General features: G+C 40.5%; 1 protein-coding gene across 3 annotated transcripts in view; it reads right to left on the bottom strand.

The window, feature by feature from the left end:
- Window positions 1–5034: 5034 nt before the first annotated feature.
- AGMO (alkylglycerol monooxygenase) overlaps window positions 5035–22551 on the bottom strand; it is a 280195-nt gene continuing 262678 nt past the window's right edge. Inside the window, exon 13 of one of the 3 annotated variants that reach the window (XM_045007248.1) lies at window positions 5035–7281. In XM_045007248.1, coding sequence (XP_044863183.1) covers window positions 7201–7281 — 81 coding nt within the window. In that variant the 3' untranslated portion in view covers window positions 5035–7200. Of the gene's footprint in view, window positions 7282–21227; window positions 21276–22551 lie in introns of those variants that run through there. The other 2 variants (XM_045007247.1, XM_045007249.1) reach the window with 2 other exon arrangements.

Here is a 22551-nt window from a genome sequence, read left to right as displayed (position 1 = left end):
AACCCAGATTTGGAAAGAGCACCAGGGTTAAATAGTTGTGTGCTGATGAAAAAGCACCAGGGGATTTTTAATGACCGCAAGTCTTATCTGACATGAGCAATTTGCTCAAGTGCTATTCTTCCTGCAGTGCCTGCTCTTTTTACATTACTTTCCTCTGCTAATGCTACCTTTAGTTTGAAGACACAGGCTTTGTCTACGCTACACTTTTGTTGGTATAACTTTTGTCATTCAGGGGTGTGAAAAAAATCCCCTGAATGACAAAAGTTTTACCAATGAAAAGGCTGACAAAGCTTCTGTCTCTCCTTGGGAGTGGATTTTGTTGGCAAGAGAACTCTCTCCTGCAGACAAAGAGCAGCTACACTGTGCACCTTTTAGTGGCACGGCTGTGTCACTAAAAGGTGCATACTGTTGACATAGCCTAGATGTTCAGTGAAAAGGTAAACTGAAGTTTATGCTATTCACTTTTCTGCCTTTCTCTGTCTACTCCCAGTCCTACTGATGTAGTGGTCATCCTCCTACTCCTTTCCTCCAGACAATCCTCTCTCCCCTAGGGCACTGCTGGTGGTCTGCTGCACACTATGCAGCTGTTTTTCCCACACTATGCAAAAATCCCCTGTCTCTGCATGCTTCCAAACCCCACCTGCCAGTTGCCATGTGTGGAAGTGTGGGGGAGAAGACTTGACATTTCATTTTATTTAGGCTGTTTAGAATGATAGCAAATAAATCAGCAAAATTTAAGCCTATCAACTAAACCATTTTGTGCATTTGCATGGGCAATGTCTCAAGCTGGTTCTTTAAGACCTCCTAACTCTTCATGGAAAATATGAACAGCTGATAGAAAGAGCTGCAGAGACGGAGCAATTTGCAGTGCACAAGAAGTTTTATTGGACCTAAAAAATCCAAAACTAGTTATGTATTCTTCGGCACCATATGCTGGCACCTTATCTATTTCCTAATTATTTGCACAGATAGAAAGCCTCTTGCAACACAAAGTTTTTAAAAATCCACTATTGAGAAATAATTCTGCTTCTGTATGATAGGCTGTTATATTTACTCCATTGTTCTTTATTGTTAAGAACATATGCATGCAAATAATAAAATCTTTGTACGTTATGATGAAGATTCTGGCTGCCCCTCCAGAAGTGTGCAAAGGTAGGAAGGATAGAAAATGTCTAATTAACCCTCTGACCTCCCTGTAGAGGGGTTTGGCCGGGGCGTGTCCCTCTCTGGGGCGGCGGGGAACCACACCGCCTCGCTACTTCCTTTCAGTTGTGACGAGGAATTAGCCTGGCTGTGGGGGGGTCTCTCGCCGTGGCAGCACTAGAGGCAAAACATAACAGTTATTCAAACCCGGTCGGTGGGCAGTAGTGAGTCATGGGCTCAGGTCCTTAGACAGGAGCTGAGCAACTGTTATATAATGAGCAGGCCCTGACCCTGGGTTGGGGTGGGGCAACAAAGAGTCAGTGGCTCAGGCCCTCAGGCAGGGGCTGAGTAAACAGGTAAACAGCAAGTCCAGACTTCTGGCTCTGAAGGGCCTGGAAAAGGGGGAGACTGCCACCCACCAGTTGGGTGGCAGGGGGGATGCAGGCCCATCCACTCCACTGCGTCCCAGTCCGGGGCCCTAGCAGCGGTAGAAGGCCTGCTGCTGTGTCAGTGGGGATCCTGGCCGCAACACACTGACATAGGTTGTGGCGGTCTTGCAGCCAGACTAGGGTCGGCTGCCCCTGGGCTACTTCCTAACTCCCCCTCTGGAGGTACCTGGGTCCAGACGGTGTCCTCCAAGGGGTCAAGCACCATGGGCTCCTCAGGGTAACTGGCGAGGGTTAGGCTTGGCAGCTCCTCAGGGTAACTGGCGAGGGGCAGGCTTGGCAGCTCCTCAGGGTAACTGGCAAGGGGCAGGCTTGGCAGCTTCTCCGGGCTCTGGTCAGTATCAGGCATCGACCAGTCTTCAGGTTGGCTGCCGATTGCTGGCGTCTCCCAACCGGGAGCTAGGCCACAGGCGTCTGGCCTCTCCGGCGGCTGTTCTTCTAGTGAGTTCTGGGGCTGGGCTTTTCTACATCCTGTCCTGCATGTTGACTTCTAGAAGGCGGGCACAGGATTCACTGGCTTCGCCCACTTTGGTGTCCAGAGAGGCTCATCCCTCTCTGGGGTGGCAGGGAATGGACACTGCCTCAAGACACTCGATTATTCACCTCAACAAGGGCGAGCCAGGATCCAGTTCTTGTTCTCTTTGGGTGAAATTCATCCCTATGCAGAGGGCCTGCACAAAGGCTCTCCATCACTTAAGTACTCAAAATAGGTCTTGAGTGGGAGAAGTGGTCCCTAGACCTTCTGCTGGCCCTCGGCACCTGGTGGTTTTTTCCCCTTGAGGGCAAGGTGTGAGGAAAGATTAGCTCTACTAGTGGTCACCTGCTGCCTAGTTACTATGTTGAGTGGTGGATTGGAAATGCCAGTGGTACAGTGGGCCCACTTCATTTTTGCCATTCTGAAAGCTGGTCCCAGTTTGAAAGCTACTTATCCATCCACTGGGAATATTGGTAGAAACATTGCTTTGATAGGCAAGTCCTGGATATGTTTCCCCTTCTCTGTGCACCAATCTGAAGTTCTTAACTCAAGTTAAGACCACATGCTTTACTTAAAGGAGTTGCAGGAAAAAGCCAACCTAGTTTCAGTCATCTTCGCACCCAGCACCTCAAAAATACTACTTCCAATTCTCCCACCCACACCTCATCATCTTTCAGTCCTTCATTCAGACACCATAGAGCAAGCCATTTTACAATGGTGGGTAGAAAAAAGGCACAAGACTTGGCAAACTTGTTTTCCAAAATTAAGAGCTTTAATAAACATCTAAGCTGCTGCTCTGCATAACATCCCATCACAAAAAAAATACTTTCCCCCATCGTGGGTACAATCAGAAATGAAACAAATTTGTTCTTTTAGAATGAATAGCTGTAACGAGTCCATGGCCACATAAATAGCGACCCCAGTTAGGAGTGGACAGAGAATCCAGCACCCGCAAAACCAAAACCATAAGCTCCTATTACTTGAGCTAAAGTTAATTCATTATCTACAAAGGGCAGGCTTTTAGCCTCCATGCATGGCAGATGCCAGAGAGAAACATGATCACATGCAATATGCTAACAGACAGTTCTTGAATCTAAAAATTGAACTTTAACTCTCTTTATATAGTTTTTTCCATTTCTGGCAAACTTTTTTGAAATTGCAATTTATGTGCTGATAAAGTGCTCACATTCAAGGACTGTGGAAAAATCTAAGTCATAAAACCACAAATTCTATAGAGTTTGAAATTTAATCAGACACTATTGCAACTGGGTTGCCTGCCTTCCCTGCACTAATTCAGCATGTTCAAAAGTAGCATGGGAAGTATGTAGCAGTACATCCTGAGGCATAGCGAAAACAGAGGTAATAGGGAAGGGAGAAGGATAGGATGAATAGGGAAAGGAACAGTGCTATAATACTTAGATGGAAATAAAGGAGGAATCATATGATGAAAAAAGGCAGGCACATGTGAAGCGAAATTGTATGCAACATATGTGAACACTACAAGTAGCTTACTCTGTGTTTTGAATATTGGACATATTAGAGTATATATAGACTTATATGCACTATTGTGAAAGGGGCCATCTTTATTGTTGTAGTAAGCTCACATATGTAACACATATACAAAAAATAACATCTATGGATATGAAACACGTTCTCATGTGTTTTCACACACGGGAAATCATAACAGGCAGAAGATTTTATATAAATATGTAAATATATACACACAATACACATAGATAGATAGATAGATTAGATTAGAGGAGAAGACGAGAAGGAATAGAGAAGGAAGTATTTAAAAATAGCAAGAGGTAGGGGAAAAAAAGGATTAATTTTGTATTATTTTTCAATGCCAAACCATAAACACAAGGACACTCAGCAGATCATACTTAGTCAATGTTTCCATATTTTTCTGCTGTTTTCCATAGGTGGGGCAAGGATGACAAAGGTCTGAGCCAAGCTTTCCGTTGGCCCTGACTTTATAGAAGTGCTGATCCACTATACAAGATGTCTTATTTCGGCTTTACCTTCGTGCTTTTATCTGCAGTTTAATTTTCAATATTTCTACACCTGCTTCCCATGTAGAAACTTAGAATGCAGAAGCCTACAGGCATCCAGATGAGCAGAAAGTGCCAGACTATAGAGACGTGATATAACAGATAATACAACATATTATGGCTCAGATTCTCTCCTGTGCTGAGATCTGGGAGGTCAGAGGTACTGGGAGACAGTTCTGTGGGCCAGTTTGTGCCAGCCCCAATCTAACGAGGTATTATGTGACCACGCAAAGCTACTGTTTCCCTTTCTAATGTGTGAGAGTGGTTTTCCCTGGCTGGCTGATTCATTTTCAGCGTTTGAATGGGTCTTGTTCTGCTCAGTGCTATTAGTCCATACCTGGAGAAAAAAATTCACTTAGAGTAATAAAAGAATATTTAAATGTTTCCAAATAACTACAACACACTGCAATTTAAAGAGGAATGGGGGAATGGTAGACATCTAATCATTTGACCTCAACTCTCAAACTCAGCTTTATTTAGGAAGTAGGGGCCTGATTCTGGGCTCTGCTGCCACCCTCTTATGGTGATTTAGAGCAGGCAGCCCTACAGCAACCACCTCTCAGACTCCAGTATTTGGACATGCTCTGGGAATGGCTGCAAGTTGGAAGAGGTGGTGTAGGCAATTGCTGGAGTGTTTTGCATGAAACCACCTTTGCCCCTCCACCAAGGATGAATTATCCAGGAGGCACAGCACAGAATTCGGCCCTGGTATTCCACCATAAATTACTTTACTTTTTTATATTTCTGACTTTCTTTTCTTTGCATGACTGAATTTATTTTTGGACTCTACCTATGAATTCTGAAGATTTTCATGTAGAATGTGAAATAATTTGACAGTCCAAAGTCTTAACCTGTACTTACCTTAGGCATCATGTTCTTTTCACTATTATATATAAATAAATGACACTGGTTAGGATAATTTTAAAATTAATTTAATAAATTATAATCAGAATAAAATATCCATTTGGCTATTTCAATATTATACATATCAAATACAGATTTCTAGTGCACACAATGCATTCGGAAACATGGGAACCTGAAGATCGGATGCAACCTGCGGAGTTTTCGCTCAATCGGCCATTTTTTTCTTTTCCTTCCGGTGGTACCCCAATGAGATTATTCTGTTTATGGATCTTTGAAAGATTGCTACTGATGGGTGAATACATTTAAATATAAAATGTGTGTTATTTAGCAATAACAAAGCACACTCATCTCCATGGTACCTATCCACATCATTTAAATCAAACCTTGCAACACTCTTGTGAGGTAGGTACTTTTATCTCAATTTCAAAGATGGGGAAACCGAGGCAGAGAGCAACTAAATTATGTGCCCAAGGTCACAAACTGGGACTAAAATCTAGATTTGTTGGCTACTATGCCTGTGTTTTAACAACTAGATCACATTTCCACAATCTGAGTTAGAAATATATGATTTCATTTATCTAATCTCTTAATCAGATATAAGAATTCTACCAAAGTATGAATAAATTTATGAATTAAAGATTTAAGCAAAATATTTGTAATATGAATACTTCTAACATTTCTAAGGGACAATTTGTTCATCTTTTAATTATACAAATTAGAAAAGGGTCTGAATCAAAACCCTGGATTCAAACATTCCCATACTTTATGAAAGGTCTGAACCAGACATTGCATCTTAGACTCATCTCTACTCATACTGACATCTGCTTTCCCAATTAAACATATTTGAGGGATTTAGCATAGCCCTAAGTGATAGACACAGGCAATTTGACTTTCTAATTGACTGAAAATTTTGGCCTCAAATTTGGTTGCCTCAAGGGAGGCACCAAAAAAAAAAAATAGGCCTGATGCTCAACACCACTGAAAATCAAGCCAATTTTATTTAAATATGGAGTTAGGTGGCCAATTGGAGGCATCCAACTTGTAAATGCTGGCGTCAATTCTCTGCTACAGCTAAGTCTAAAACTGTGGGTTGACTAAAATCAGGATATTTATGCATATCTAAGCTCTCTATTAATATATCTTAGTACTGTAGAGAAAATGAAAAAAACAAAAAACAATACAACTACATTTTAATCCAGGTATTTTTACCAGTTTGAAGCTTGCAAGGCATCCTAAAGTTTTTTAGCTACTTGATTTTAAGTATTTTCTTTTTTTAGTCTTGGACCCACTAAAAGTTGGAAGAACATAAGGAAAGAAAAGCAACCCAGCTCCTCTATTTTTGCTAATCTTGCTGTTCGGCGCCTCCCTTCTCTTCTTTTTTCCCCCAGTTTTCCTATATCAATAGAAATAATCAAAATAGCACCTCAGACAGGACAATAGATCCATCTCCCTCAGGATTACTTTGACGGGAGGAGTGGGGGGATTACTAGAAATTAACAACCTGATTCTGCAAACACTTTGTGACAGGAGTTTCTTCAGTCAATGGAGCAATGTCGGTGTTGGTGAGATCAGTCCTAAAGTTGTTGGCAAATGCAGGTATACTCCTTAAACAAATTAACATAAACTGCAAGCCTGCATTACACAACACATATATCATCTAGTTAATTGAAAACATTTCAATTAATGCAAGTCAGAGTTATTTTATCTTGTTGTTTGTAATAATTTTCCTGTCTCAACTACTCATCCTTATGTAACTGTATGTTATGAACACACAATTGGGCATGGCGTTGAGATTCTACTGTAATTCAATCAGTATGGAAAAATTTACATTCACATTCTTTTAGATTTAGTCTCTATGGAGATTACCACGTTGCAACAAATATGATTTTAATTATTTCTATTGTAAAGAATGCTTTCCACATATGGTTACATGCTAATAAAGTGATTGAAAAATGCTATGCTTTTTAAGAATGTGATCCCTTGAATGTTAAAAAAAAAAATGCCGTGAAAGCACAAGAAAAAAAATAGAGGGATCCTTAATTTAACTTGGGTAGGCAGGAGAATAAATATTTAAAAGGTCAAATAAAAACAGATTACTATTTTTAATGCATCTTTCAAACCTTCATAAAACATGTGAAATGCTTGTATTTCAGAAAGAGACACCGTCAACTTATTCCAAGAAACTTCGAAGCATATTCCAAAGGGCTCTTTCCATAATTCAGTGATATTTTGCTGTATTTGAGATCAGTGGCTTCATAATTTGTACTCCCCAGAATGCAATGCAGAGTGAAAATAAAACCTACAATATAAAGCACAGAGTGAAAAACATTATAGAAGCTTTCTTAATAAAAAATTATATAGTAATTATGGTAAATGGATAAAAAGCAGAACTCTCCCAAGAGACACATCTATATAAGAATTCCAGGCATATTGTTAAATTATGAAAAAATAGATGTAGGCTTTAGGAATTCTATGGAAAGAGTTTTTCTCCCTTTCTCATAGTTACCACTTCCTTGACTTGTTACTAAACTTCTTTCAGTCCCCACCACTGAAAGAACACATCTCTCCCTGGAAGATCCGTTAAATATAGAAACATTTTACTTAGAGAAGAAACATATTTAAGCAATAATGACTGAGGAACAGGGCATTTCTAGGGGATTAATGACCGGCTGGTAGATGATGATCACCTGAAGCACCTGAAGCACAGCCACGGGTCATTAAGCCCCAGGAAATGTCCTCAGCTGAGATTGTTATTACTATTATAAGTTGGGAAAAAAATCACGGGCGTATTTTTTAAATGGGGTGATGCAGTTCCTTTTTCTCTTTTTTTAAATTAAACTCTTTATTGTGAGTTTGTTAAAGAATGCAACGTATGCTCGTGGGGGAGTATTTCATATTATAGTTACTATATCCAGAATGAGAAATCACACTCTGCAGAATTAGTTTGGCTTCAGAGTTCTATAAAATTATTGATTCAATGCCTACTAAGTTCAGGGTTGCTAATATTAAATGCAAAGTACTGCATTCATGAAACAATAAGGCTGAATCAGTGGGAAAAAACTGCAGAGAATATAAATATAAAGGGGCCAAATCCATCCCTGCATCACAACAGTTCTGTGCTGCTCCACTGCCACAAAGCTGACCTAAAGCCAATTGAGAAACTGAGCAGAAGCCTGCTGCGTAATCATAGATCTTAATTTTCTCTGGATCCTCCAGTACATTCTGTGCAACAAAGCCTGAGAATTTTGAACGGATTGTGTGATCTAATGATCACACTAAAATAACACTAGAGAAGTTTGGGTAGAATAAAGGATGTGGACAACAGGACGGAGCATAAATGTACCTGACTCTACCTTTGAACATGTTTTGGAAAAATGTGCACTTCCTAAACTGTGCAGGCATGCATAGTGTGCCTCCCACATAGTAACCCCCTTGCAGCTTACTGACATTTTCTGCTGTATAAATTCAATATCTACTTTCCAGACTATTCACCTGGAAATTCCCATTCCCTGTCTAGACTCTTTATTCCTTGCCCCTCACTAAAAATTATTTACATGTCAATTTTCAAAGTTCAACCATTTTTGTCATAGTTTGATTAAAAGAATAGAAAAAAAAAGCATGGTTAATTTTTTTTTTAAGCAATGGGAAAGTACTTCCCCCCCCCTCCTAGAACAGCTGATAGTTTCACCAAATAAAAAAAAAAGTACTGTGGGCAGCAATCGTGCCTGGTATATTTTAGCCCAAAAGATGAATTTTTCAGAATGCTCTAGCCAGTGAAAACAGATTTATAATGGAAACTGTTTTACAATCTTAATTTTAGCAGTTGCTACCAGTGACTGCGGTAGTATTATTACCCAGCTAACTATGAAATTAAACTTCATATCTGTTATTTATCCTGATGGACGGGGGACACACTCTTTCAAACACGTCCATATTTTCATTAGGTTCTTTTCATATAAACTCTCATGTATTTAAATTGTCCACTTTAGTCTAAATAGAACTATTTATGCAGATAAGGACTGCTCATTTGACTAGGGCATTGCAGATTTGGGCTCTTAGTGCACATGAAATCTTGGGATGCTACTGTTAAATCTCAATGCAGGATTAAGGCTTAAACTTGCAAGATTGTAAACTGCTCTAAAATCCTTAGTGGAAGTCAAGTTTCCCCTTTTGTACTATAATTTTGTTGCTGACAACTGATGCTTTAAATAGTCCATCATATTGCCTCTTGTTTACACTGATGAATGAGGAAAACTTATTTAATATAAATAGATGTGGTTTGCATGGCAGCTGAATCACAACAATAGTAACAAAAACAAAAAAAACCCTGTATATATTATGTCTCTCCAAGGCCTCTTACCAGAATGGTTTTAAAACCACAGTCCCATATTTAGCAATGTTTCTGTTTCTGCTATGCATTTTCAGGATTAGTTATCATTAATTATGTTATAACTATGTTTGCAGGGATCCAGACAATGTATAAAAGGTGGAGTTTGAGCTTTTTGGATGGGATAACTGTAGTCTCATATCCTCCCTAGGGTTTTTATTTCCTTTTTAGCGTTTGATCACACTGGCGCTGCATAGTCTGTGTCTGAAGATGTGCACCATACTTGTTTTACAATTGCTAGATCGTATACTGTTTCGTTCTGGATTAGGTCTATGTCTATAATCACAGCATATATTCTCAGTAAATATCTCATTGCTTCGTGCTGAAATAATCTTCACTGCACATGCACAGGTATGTTTGGTATGATACTAATGACCTATCCACATTAGGCAATTGACTTGATGCTGAAGACAGTTATCAGCATTAGGTTCCACTTGAGCTGGTGCTGGCAATGGTTTAACAGCTACAGTAGACAAGATAAAAGTTTTCTAAAAATCATTAAAGAAAGAATCCTTCAGATTTGCTTCTAACAGGTCTCAAAATGCTTTCTGCCAAGATGTTGAAAATGGCTTTGTTCTGTCTACACTAGTAATAAAGCCATTATTAGCATCTTTTTCAAGGGGGCCAGTTGCTTATAAACATGAGTGTAAATTTTCGAATAAATACCTAAGTGGTGGTACAAGTGTTCCACATTGATAAGAGAGTGTTTGTGCACAGTACTCCAGATTCCTCAAATACATGAGCTTATTGGTTGTGATACTATCACTGATCACTAGTTTTACAGTATCGGGGGGTAGCCGTGTTAGTCTGTATCCACAAAAACAACAAGGTGTCCAGTGGCACCTTAAAGACTAACCAATTTATTTGGGCATAAGCTTTCGTAGGTAAAAAACCTCAGATGCATCTGAAGAAGTGTTTTTTTTTTTACCCACAAAAGCTTATGCCCAAATAAATCTGTTAATCTTTAAGGTGCCACCGGACTCCTTGTTGTTTTTGTAGTTTTACAGAGATCTTCCTGTTTTTACATATAAATCAGTTGGAGGGGGCAGAGTTAGCTAGAAGAGAGAGAAGGGATGCAGGAGACCTGCTGCAGCTCTGCTGGAAATCAGGATTTGGAAAGAATGTGCATGGGTCGGTACTTCCTGTGTGCTCTTTTGGGGCTGGGCAGCATCAGGGCAGCAGAGAAGCAGCCCAGCACTAGTAAATCAGCAACAATGCAGATTGAACAGCCACTTCCCATGTGGAGGTGGAGTGCAGAGGCCTCAGACACTGCTGTGACTAAAAAGCTATAATAGTGCCTGTAGACCAACCGGGGGGAGGAGGGGAATTCCTTCCACCCTTACGCTTCATCTCCTCAATGCCCAGCCTGATTTCTCAGGCTATGTGCTGGCTACGGGGTTTGGAAGTGTATGGGGTGGGAAAGGAAGTAGAAGTTTCTTTTCTTTCTTTCTTTTGGTAGACCATGCATTCAGTTTTCACTGGCACTTTGATTTCTTTAAAGTTGTATTTCCCTTGCAATTCTTAGAAAGACAGTATAACTCCGATCGTACAGACTGGGCATTTCTAGAGAATGAGGGGTTAATCCTGTAAAGTGCTGCACACTCCTGCATGGTGCTAAGTGCCTTCAGCTCCCACCGATTTCAGTAAGAACTAAGGCAGCTCACAGGAATGCTCAGCGTCCTGAAGGGCTAAGACATTTATAAAACCTATTAAAAATAACTTCAGTACATGGTCCAAGCTTATGCTTTACGGTTGTGCTAATTCATTCCAAGAACCCGATCTCTTTTGTAGCTGTAAATTGTCAGCCATCATTATAACTTACAAATCCCAGCCACACACACACACACGGATTCATCCACCCACAAGCATTTCATCTTGGATTACAGTATTATCATCGAATTTTTTTCTATCAGGCCTTGCTACTGTCTTTTTTTCTAGAAAAACAGGGTGGAGCCCAACCCTGTAACTTTAGACACTAGTCTATAATTCTGCTGTTGGACAATGATTTATATCACAAAGTTGTCTCATCTTATATTCCTCTCACCTTTCTGAATGTTTAATTCTGGTAAACAAACTAACTAGAGATCCTGCTCTGATTGTAGTCACTGGCGAAACTCCCACTGGAGCAGCTTTGATCCTTTATTTTAACATGCAGGTAAAAAGTGTACTGCAAAAATATACTCCTTGACCTTGCTAACTCACTGGAATGGTCTGTCTAAAATTTCCTGTCTATACAAGGGAGATAGTATATATGACTTACTATACCTTTACTAGAACGTATAGTACAGCAGTCTTTGCCCTGAAACAGACCCTGGTAGCCTGCTTTGTGCACCATGCCCTAACACCTGGTGGGTCCCATAAGTATTACCAACTCCAAGCTTTCAAAAACCATGAGAAAGCTCCCAAAAATCAGGAGAGTAGTTCAAAAATCATGTTTATTCTTCATTCATTAATTCGTGGGGTCATTTTATCTGCCTTCTGGTTTTTGAACTGTTTACATTTTCAAGTTTGCCTCCACAGCCATGAGGGCTAGAAATTTACTTTTTAAAAATGAAAGCTGAGATTCTGATGTAGCCACATCACTCCCAGAGCTGAGGCTTTAAGAGAAAACACCAAACATTAAGAGACTTGCAATAAAAATCCCAAGAGTTGGCAAGAACATACATTTTTCACCTGCTGCCATCATCCTTTACTGACACTAATATCCCTAGTGGGCAGAAAAGATGAGCAGCAGCGGCAGATTCATCCTACTGCCCTCAACTGACCTATTACTGCTTAGCAGATTCATCACATAGGATTGTTGGGAACATAAACTAGTTCATGCTCACTGGAGATGAAAAGTACTGAATGAGTGCTTTTAATATACTAACAAACCATTACTGGTAAGCAACTCTGAGAAACTTATAGGGGTTTCTATTTATAATCACAGCTCAGCAAAGGTAGCAAAGGCTGAACGTCATATCTCATTTCTGTTTTAAAATCTTCTATTTTTCAGTTTCACTTAAAATTCTAAGATTAAGAAGTAAAGGAATGGATGACTGCTGCTAGTTCTCACAAATCTGACTTGATTTAAAATATTGTAAAATTAAAATATAAAGCTTTCATAGACGCCAATTAGGTAAAACCTTAAATAGTCTCAGTTAGTAATCATACTGGTTTAATCTGCTGTACATCAACAGGCCAAGTGAGATCGAAAGTTTTATTAGAAGCTGTTCATTGCAGAAATGTAATACTTGAAATAGCCCCATTCCATTTTGACTACAAAGACTGTGGAGTTTATTTTCTTAAATATTTTTTACAGGAAATGCACCCATTGAGAAGCAACATCTCATTTACTTTTATGTCTGTCAGCAGATGAAGCATAATTATATACACATCACTGTATCACTTATAACTCAAACACAAGAGAGAGGGTAAAACAGACACACCTGAGAAGAACTAAGTCATTTAATAAAATATTAACTAAATTATGTATGAAGAGCAGTTTTTCACCTTAAATGAAGACACATGGAGTTAATTTTAGTTTAATCAATAGTTTATTGCAGAGTTTTGATAGTTAATCAAGTTCAGAATTGTTTTTTGTGCAAGACTATATACAGGAAGTGCTGAATATGTACATTGCCAGGGACAGAGTTAGGGCTATTGGCCAGTTAGGTTTATGGGTTAAAAAAAAGTTTAAACACTACATTTCTTAATCCTCCTTTTCTAGGGAATGAACTTTTATTGGAATGATGGGACAAATTCACTTCAATGGATTGGCACAAAGGATGAATCCGTCCATATATCTATTGTTGCAATGATCACATCATATAACTCATACAATGAAATGACTTGCAGATAGCATACTCCGTTCAAGTGTCTGAACTTGTAAAATTACAGAATTATGGATTGGGTTCTACTCTGTGAATACTTAATATTTACTTAGCAACAGCTAAAGACCTAGGAGTAAATAAATCCCCTTGTTTCTCTTTCCAGCTACTACAATATTTCCCTAATAATATATGAAGAAGAGGAACCATTAGAAAAGAGAATGGTGTAAGTGTCCAATCTCACAATGAAAGGTTGCAGTATTAGCCGTAATAATATTTATGTAAATGTATTTTCATTTCAGAGTGGTGCCATTGTGACAGTACATGAGATGGAAACGCAAAGTAAAGCTGGTGGACAAGACCAAGAACTAGCTATTTGGAATGGGATGGGGAGGAGAGGGGAGGGAGAATGACCCAAGATGCCTACAAAGCAAAATATCTCTACTCACTTAATTACCCTGTTGAGAAAAGGTTGTATGCCTCAAGTCCCAAAACAAGGTTATTCCTGGGTGGAAAAGAGTTCCCAACCCCAGATAATTGCTCCGAGACATTTGATCTCTGACAGGAAAACTTTGCTGCATATGTCAAAGAGAAATGGTGGAAAAGATCTGGCTACAGTGACCAAGGCAAAATGTGACCTAGGGATAGAATGTGAAGAAAGGGATAAAGCAACTAAGGGCAGGTCCAAACTCACCACGCAGGTCGACGCGGTGAGTTCGACTTCTCGGAGTTCGAACTATCGCGTCTGATCTAGACGCGATAGTGCGAACTCCGGAAGCGCCGCGGTCGATTCCGGTACTCCACCACTGCAAACGGCGGTGGTGGAGTTGACGGGGGAGCCGCGGAGTTCGACCCCGCTGTGTCTGGACGGGTGAGTAGTTCGAATTAGGGTACTTCGAATTCAGCTACGCTATTCCCGTAGCTGAATTTGCGTACCCTAATTCGAACCCCCTTTTTAGTGTGGACCAGGCCTGAGTGACAAGTTGAAGGGAGTTTCAGCACACTGAGTGAACACCAGAAAAGCTTTAAAAAAAGATTAGGGGAAACGAAGCCAGGAGAGAAGTTCATGTGAGACCATAATTGTTCTTAAATCCAAAATGCCACAGGAAGAAGTTAAACATTTCATTGAAAAATGGAAAAGATTAGCCAAAGTTGTCTACATTGCATAAAAAAGCCTTTTGGACAGGCAAAGGAAAGACAAACATGCTAATATTCACTGATGGTCTAAAGGGAGAATTTTGCCATCCACATTTTAGACAGACAAGACACATCCCAGCCTGCAGGCTAAACCCCTTTCAAGGCCAAGAACAGTAAATTGTGAGTAATTTTTAGTTCCAAGGCAGAGAAAATGTGTTTGGGTTAGTCCAGCCCTGCTGTTGGAAAAGCAGCTCCATTTTTGGCTTTGGGTCTCGCTTTCTGTCCTACTCTCAGCACATTGTTTGTTCTCATGTCCTGTCATGGCCCTTGTAACTCTCATTTGGGAAACTTCTCAGACCAAAAGTCACCTCTTCTTGACCACACCCCTGTTCTCATTATTGAGCATACTACATTCAGATGGGCAAAGCTACTAACCCTTCTTTTGATCAGCTGCTTTGAAATGAGGCCTGATCAACACTCAGAAATTAGATCACCTAACTATGTTGCTCAGGGCTGTGAAAAATGTTGTACCATGAGCACCTTAGTTAGATTGACCTAACCCCTAGTGTAGATGCAACTAGGTCAACAAAAGCATTCTTCCACTGACTGCCTTTCGGAGAGGTGGATTAACAACTACATTGATGTAAAAGCTCCTTCCATTGACATAGGAAATGTCCACACTACAAATGCTAGTGTTTATAGTGTAGACATAGTCTGAAAGGAAGTCCTCAACTCTAACAACTGGCCCCTGGGGTCGGCTTGTTCATGAGTCCCTGTCGAGAGAAATAAGAATAGTTACCCTAGACATCTCATAGTGACTATCTGGGTTTGGTTGCTGTAGCCAGCCTTTGTGGGGTGCTTTGGGCAAGGGTCTATGGTGTATTTAGCATAGCTGAGATGGGGAGACAATCTGGCTCTAATCTATTTTTTCTCCTTCCCCTGGGGATGGTCAAGGTTGAACCAGCCCCTGTCACAAGTTAGAGCGGCTAGTGTTTCAGCCCCTCCCTTGTCATGCCTCTGACATGTACTCTACATCAGTAAGAAGGGAGTGGGTGGTGAACAGACAGCTATCTACCACCCCCAGATTACACTAGGCCACGAGAATCCGCAGCTGCCCCTTTAAATGGTACTCTGGGAGTTGCCAGACCTAGGTTCAATTTCCTGTTCTGCCACGGACTTTCTGTGTGACCACTGGCAAGTCACTTAGGTTAGGTCTATGTGTTGAGCTTTGAGCTGGGGGTGTATGTGTGATTCCCAGCTCACATAGCCATACCTGCCCTACCTCTCATTAAGCTAGCTAAAAATAGTAGCTTTGCTGTGGTAGCCTGGGCCATGGCAAGCTAGCACGGCTAGCTACATTGAGTATGTACTCAGAGGGTGCAGATGGGTTTGTGTGCCAGGTGGCTAGCTTGCCCCACTGCTGCCCATGCTACCGTGGCTAAACTTCTATTGTTTGCATGCTAGTTTGATGAGAGCAAGAGTGAATATGTGTGCTCAAGCTGGGAATCACATCCCCTGCTCAAGTGTAAACACAGCCTTAATCTCCCTGTGCCTCAGTTCCTGATTTGTAGAATGGGGATAGCAGCACTTCCTTACTTCACAGGGGTGTTGTTGTGAGGATAAATACATTGAAGATTGTGAGGTGCTCATATACTACAGTAATGAACGGCATTGATGTACCTAAGATAGATAGATCTGGCTCTCTACATTTAACCCATTCTATGAAGAGCTTCATATAAATAATTCTTGACCAGCTTTTCATTATCAATTTTCCCATGCTAATATACTATAATACAGTTTCTAATTACATGATCAATCAGTCACATCTTTACCAGCAAGCTGATCTTATGTATTTCTTACATTACTCCAGCCATTTAAGAATACCACTCCCACTAAATCATGCAAGACCTAAGAATGGTGTGAGAATCTGTTGGTATCTCATGATTAATTTTGTTTTTAAAAAAGTTACACCACTATATCATTAATGAATGTAAAAAGCTTAACAAAAAAAATCCAGGTTCTATTTTTGGAGAAATATATTATCTTTCCTATCGCAAGATTTTTTTCCAAATTGAATCCTAGATTTGAAAGGACACTATATCTGGAATATTCTTATGCTTTGGAAAGGTTACTTGGTATTGTTTTATTTGAATGTCAAAGGGATGCCTGAAGTCTCAACAATTGTTAACCTCTCCCATGGTGTGCTAATAAGAGGTCAGAGGCTCACATGTGGCTTGCAGCTTGGAGAATTTCTCTCAGCATTCTGCCAGGGATGGGACTGCCCAAATGGTTTCTCTCATAAGTTCTAAGCCATAAACTGCATCCTACTTGGCTAGCCATGCCAAAAGAGGACCCAAGGGTATACAGAGTCTTGGCTGATGGGAAAAAATGAGTGCTTCCTATGGAAGCCACAGCTGTTTTCCTGAGAGAGAGCACAGATGCCTGAATTTTTCCCTACTTTCCGTTTTTGACTACCTGTTCTGGCGGCAGTTCCAACAAAGGGGGAGGAAAGCAGCAGGCATCCAGCTGTTTTAAGTAAGCCTTGGCAACACGGGTACTGATTACATAAACATTGAAATTCAAAAGAATTTTTTCTGGCTTTCAGACTATATATATATAAAAAAAAGGTGTGAGCATGCCCTAACACTCCCCATCTTGAGCAGAAATTTAATGACCAGGATAAAGCCCTTCATTATGAAAGCAGAGGTTATTCCAAGAAAAATGATAGTACATATTACTGGAAAAGATCTCAAACTTATACAGAAAATTATTTTACATATATATCCTATCCACTTTGCATACAGAAGATTAGTTTATGTTAAATTGCAGGATGAAGGTCAAAATGTGCATTTAAATTTGAAATATTGAGCCTTATTTATTCCTAATCTAGCTCAGTGAAGACAATGAAGATACACTGATAGATACACCAGCTATGAATTTGGCCCATTATATTTTACAGCACTAGCTACATCACTGATTTCAATGGAGTTACACAAGCTATGAATTTGGCTGTAATATTTTACTGCACTTACTTGGTTATTATTGTCATTTATTTATTAAGAGCTGAGAATCAGATGGGAGCTGTACAAGACACAAATATCAGCAGACTCCCTGATCTGGACAATTTACAACGTTCTCAGGTAATTTTATTCTAACTTTCCTCCACACACTTTTAAATTCCTCCTCCCCAAATAGTGTTATTTGACATCTAAAGTATTTTCAATATTAGATTTAATTAAACAAATTAAAGCAATGCATTGATAATTCATGAAAGGTCAGCCAAGATCGGACAGATTATAGTTATATCTTATGTGCATATAGCAGGATAGAATGTGAATAATGAAAATTAATTGATTTCAGATTTCTATATCAATTTGTGAACCAACAGAGATCACCCTGGCTGAAAATATATATGCTGTAGGGCAACATTTGCAAAAAGCAGGACTTTATCACCCACTTAAGCTTGCAACTCACCTTAAAGATTTTTTAAAAACTGCTCCTCTGTTGCACCTGGCTGCCATCCTGAAATGTTCATTTAGTCAACTTTTACCTTGCTGCCTCAGTTTCCCCATACATAAAATGGAAAAAACACCTATCTACCGACTCACAGGCGTACTGTGAGGGCTAGTTAATGCTTGAAAAATGCTTTGAGTACAAAAAGTTCCATGAAAGTTCCACCATCAGAATGCACTGATCCAGGCATTTCACGTGCAGTGCTTCCAGAAGAGTTAGTTGCAAAGCAAGATGATGTGATTCAGCACCAGCGGTGCAACAGAAAATGTAAAATAATATAACACCAATGCCCTTGGGTAGGTCATCGGCAGCGAGGATCAAACATGGGACCTTTTGCTCTTAATGCATGAGCTGCTACTTCCTGAGCTAAAAGACACCTCTCTGTTAGCCATAGCTGTAGCAGGCTCAGCAATCTCTATCTGGCTTATCACTAGAGGGGGACAGCATGCCACACCAAGCAGTCATGGCTTACTGTAACAACACTGATCAATGAAAGGGGTGTTTGATCAGAGCTCTCCCATTGCATGGGCTGAAGCACACTTTACTGGGGCCACAGGGAAGGGACCAAAAGATTCTTCTTCAAGTGAAGGGATCCTTCCTTCAAGTGAAGGGATAAAGTCTGATGGTGCTCCCTCCTGGATATTGGTCCTGTGAGACTACTGGTTAGTGTCAAAGTGCTAGCTGTGAGCCAGACAAGGCACCCTCCAGGCAAGATGTCTCATGCTCATGTCTCAGGGAGGTCTGCAACCGGCTATTTAAACAGCCACGGAGCAGTTTGTCCTTCCTTCTCCACAGCTCATGAAGACATTTTGTTCAAATAGGCTGTTGTGCAATGAAACTCCTGCTACTGCCAACCAAGACCAAGAGAGAGACACCTTCTCCACGTCTAGCTGACTCCAAGGCTGGAAAAGGATACCAGGGTACTTACACTTACAGCTTTGCTGCTGCTTTCCCAAGCTGGTACCCTAGTCCCAGAGCCTTGTCAAGATTCAGCTGCCAGAATTACAATTTTGATGACTTCCTTGCAGATGTCCTCTGAGAATTTGTCTGGATGGTCTACTCTGGGGGATGTCCAGGGGAGTTTTGCAGCTATTGCGGTCATACCTAGAGTGGTATTTCTAGACCACAGGACAGCCAAATGTGAGGAACAGAACTGGGACCAATTTGGCTCAACTTCTCCTGGCTGAGCTATGCAGCCTGGCACCACACCCTCACAGACAGAAGAAATCAAGTAGACGAAGCACAGAATTGTTACTGTAGGAATAGAGCATTAGGGAAAGGCTGCCGTCACTCTGGACAGAACCCCTAGGAGTGAGTGAATCTGGGCTGGGAAGGGTACGTTTTTGGGGGGAAAAGGATGTAGGGATGGAGCTTGTAGTAATTTTCATTGTAATAGGCAATGATCTAGAGGAGGCAAAGCGGTTGATCATGTTGCTGTTAGACCAATGGCAGGGAAGCAAGAGGTGACTGTGATGTGTTAATTTGGTGTTTCGTGTTTCTGCATTTTGGTGTGCATTGTGATAACAGAATGTGCTTAAATTAAGACCTAAAGTTTCATTTAAACTACGGCTCCGTTACACCACTCTCACAGTGTAAAGAGGCCTATGGTGTAAAGCAGCCTAGTGTAAATGAGAATAAGGCCCAAAATCTTTCTTCTTCAAATTTAAATTACCGTGCCACAATTTTCATCTATTACCAATATTCATTTATTAAGCTTCAAAATGGTTTTGCTGACATCTAATTAACAGGCATAGTATTATGCCTCTCTCTAGTTTCACTTATTTAAAAATACTCTCCAGTATTAATTCCTTTTATCTTCTAGCTGTCTTCTACTAAAACTTATCGGATCAGTAAGTCTTTTAAAGCTACACTTATTTTTAGGTCTTTTGTGCAATATCAGTGTGGGGACCTTCTACAGTTATACATATATGTCAGCCAAAGCATATTTTTAGAAGTTTCATAACATTACTTTTTTCCCCCTGAAAGCCTGCATATTTAAATCTTGAATCACAAAGAAACCTTGGAAATGAATTTGGTTGTGACAATCTGCTGAGGTTCCCAGAATTATGAGTTTCTGTGTTACCCCTCTCGGCGTCAGCAAGTAAGATTTTTGCTTCTGCTAAGATGTGTGCTGCTCCTTGACACATCAGCTTGGCTGTCCTGCCAGCAAACTCTTCAGGACTCTTCCAGTCCAAACCTTGCCTTGCAAGTAACAAACAATGAACGCAAACACCCAAGTTCCCCGAAGCATCACAGTGGTATCATACATACCATCGACTTTGGGGGCGATGAGGATATACACACACCTCTGACAAAAATAGTATATTTGTAAAGTAGGGCCTGATACTGTAGGCCTTACTGAGACGAGGACCCACTGAAGTCTATGGAAGTACTGACCTAAAGGATATACAGGATCAGAACCCAGCCATTTAAAAATGAAAAAAATGAATATTGCATCAGAAACCAAATTATGTCCAGATGGGTAAAATGGCTTGGCAGGAAGCTAATCTTATATAATACTTTATAGCAATAATAGTGGTAACATAGTGATAACAGATGATGATTGAATCTGAGGAGAGAGTATTACAATCAGTTCAGAGCATGACCTCTGTGTCCTCTAATTTGTTAAGGGAATTGTTAAGGGAATTATTCTCAATTATTGATGGACAAGAGTGGTTCATCTCTGAAGGGATTTGTTACAGATATTGTAAAGACAGCATTAGAGGAAAAACATTTTGGAATAAAGGACAGGCAGGATGGGTTGAAAAAAAATAGCATAGGAAATATTTGTAAAACAGAAATGGCTTCCGTCTCACTTCACAAAGTAAGAAAAAAAATCACTAGGTTATAACACTGAGAAGGGGATGTCATAGGTTACCATGATATATATGTAAATTAAGGGAGAATGGATGATGAAGATAAAGACATACTATAGAAAAGGTTGGTCACAAATGGTAGTTGTTAAATTGTTTTGGTTTATTAGTGAAAGTGATTTTTTTATTACTTAAATGTACACATTAACTTGTACATGTTTCAAGAGATTATACACAGGATTTTGAGCTGCAACACTATGGGTTTGAATTCTTAATTTTTATGTCTTATTATGGGACTAATCATGATCCCACTGAAGTCAATGGGAGTCTTTCCTGCACTTCCCCAGAAGAAGGGCTGTGACTGGGAGAGGCCCTTGCAAAGGGTGCAAAACTGAGCAGGAAGGATCTTGGTAAGATTCTCCTACCACAGAAGGAACAGTCCCAGTCCCGTAATGAATAATACAAAATAATGATTTATTCTTGCACAGACATTTGACATAGGCCTTTAAAATGAACTGAAGTACTTCCTTTGGATTCAACTGCCTTTGGATTAGGCCTCACCTGTGGATACAATGGTTGGTTGGTTCCTTCAGATGAAACAACCTGAAGACTCTCTGGATACCTTGATTCAGTTCTATAATGATGGGTAAATTACAAATTATATGTGTGTGTGTGTCTATATATATATATAGAGAGAGAAAATTCAAAACTAATAAGCATTTGTTTATTGTCTTTCATATGGATAATCAAATCCGTTTTTGAAACAGTTCTAGACTGTGTAGTGGGACTGTCAGTTTGATCAGCAGGCCCAGTGGTCAGGGCCTGCTGTCCCAATCTCTTTTCATCCTACATGTCCAGAATCCCCGGACAGCTGGGCTGGCTTCCTTGTCGATAAAGACCTGGTCCAGTCTGTCGCAGGGCTAGGTGTGGGGGAATCTAGGATGGGTAGGAGGACCTGGGCCCTCCCTCTTCTCTGGGTCCTGGCCCAGTGTCCTGAAAGTATGACAGTGCGGGCTGGCCTACACTTGGCCTAGCTCCTGTTCATCTTCCTCTTACCCCACCTGATGTCTTAGTTCGGGGAGTGGCTGCTGTATGACTATAGTCCTTTTCTCCAAAACCCCAAAGTCTCAGGGTTGGTGTAGGCAACCCTCTGGTGCCACCACACGTAATTCTCCCTATCTCTGTGTAATGTCTCCAAGTGGGGTGGGGGAAGAATCACAGCCAGATTGCCTCGATAAAAGTTTCTTCTACTCCAGTCTCAGGGCATTGCTCCTCCTGGAAATGGCTTCTGTCCTCCCTCCTTGCCCCGTGCCTGAAGCTGGGCAAGGTGACTGCTGGAGAAGTCAGAATCATCCAGAAATTGGGTGTGGTGGGCACTCAGTGTGCTCATTAACAATTTGAAGCTACTTTGGTGATTTCCACTGTGGGCAAAACAGCCCGGCAGGACATACCCAAAGTTACTCTCCAAGAGTGGAACTAGTAGGAACTCAAGAAGAGGCTGAGAAATTTATATATAGGAGAGAAGTCAAAGCTAGACTAAAGAACTTAGTGGTGGAGTAGCTCAAGGACCAGAAGGGTCTGCTGTAAGGATTATGTTCCAGGGACTTTATCTATTTGTTGGATTTAGATTGCAGGCTCTCACCACACTATAGAAGATGACGACAACTAGAATTTGCTGCAGGCTGTGAAAATTGCAGACTAATGTTGCAAAGACTCAAGGGGAGTTTGAAGGAGACCATGGGACTAGCACTCCTTTCCCAAATTTAAGAATCCAGCATGCCCTGAAGAGGGGGTTGGATACCATTCCACAGAGACCATGGCTATGTCCATACTGCACCTGGGAGATATAATTCCCCCGATGGGTAGATGTGGACACACTAACTCTGCTTGAGCTAGCGTATAAGAACAGT

The sequence above is a fragment of the Mauremys mutica genome, chromosome 2 (assembly GCF_020497125.1).
Source record: "Mauremys mutica isolate MM-2020 ecotype Southern chromosome 2, ASM2049712v1, whole genome shotgun sequence".
NCBI lineage: Eukaryota > Metazoa > Chordata > Testudines > Geoemydidae > Mauremys > Mauremys mutica.
Note: the sequence above shows the minus strand (reverse complement) of the source record. Positions and strands in the feature narration are given on the sequence as shown.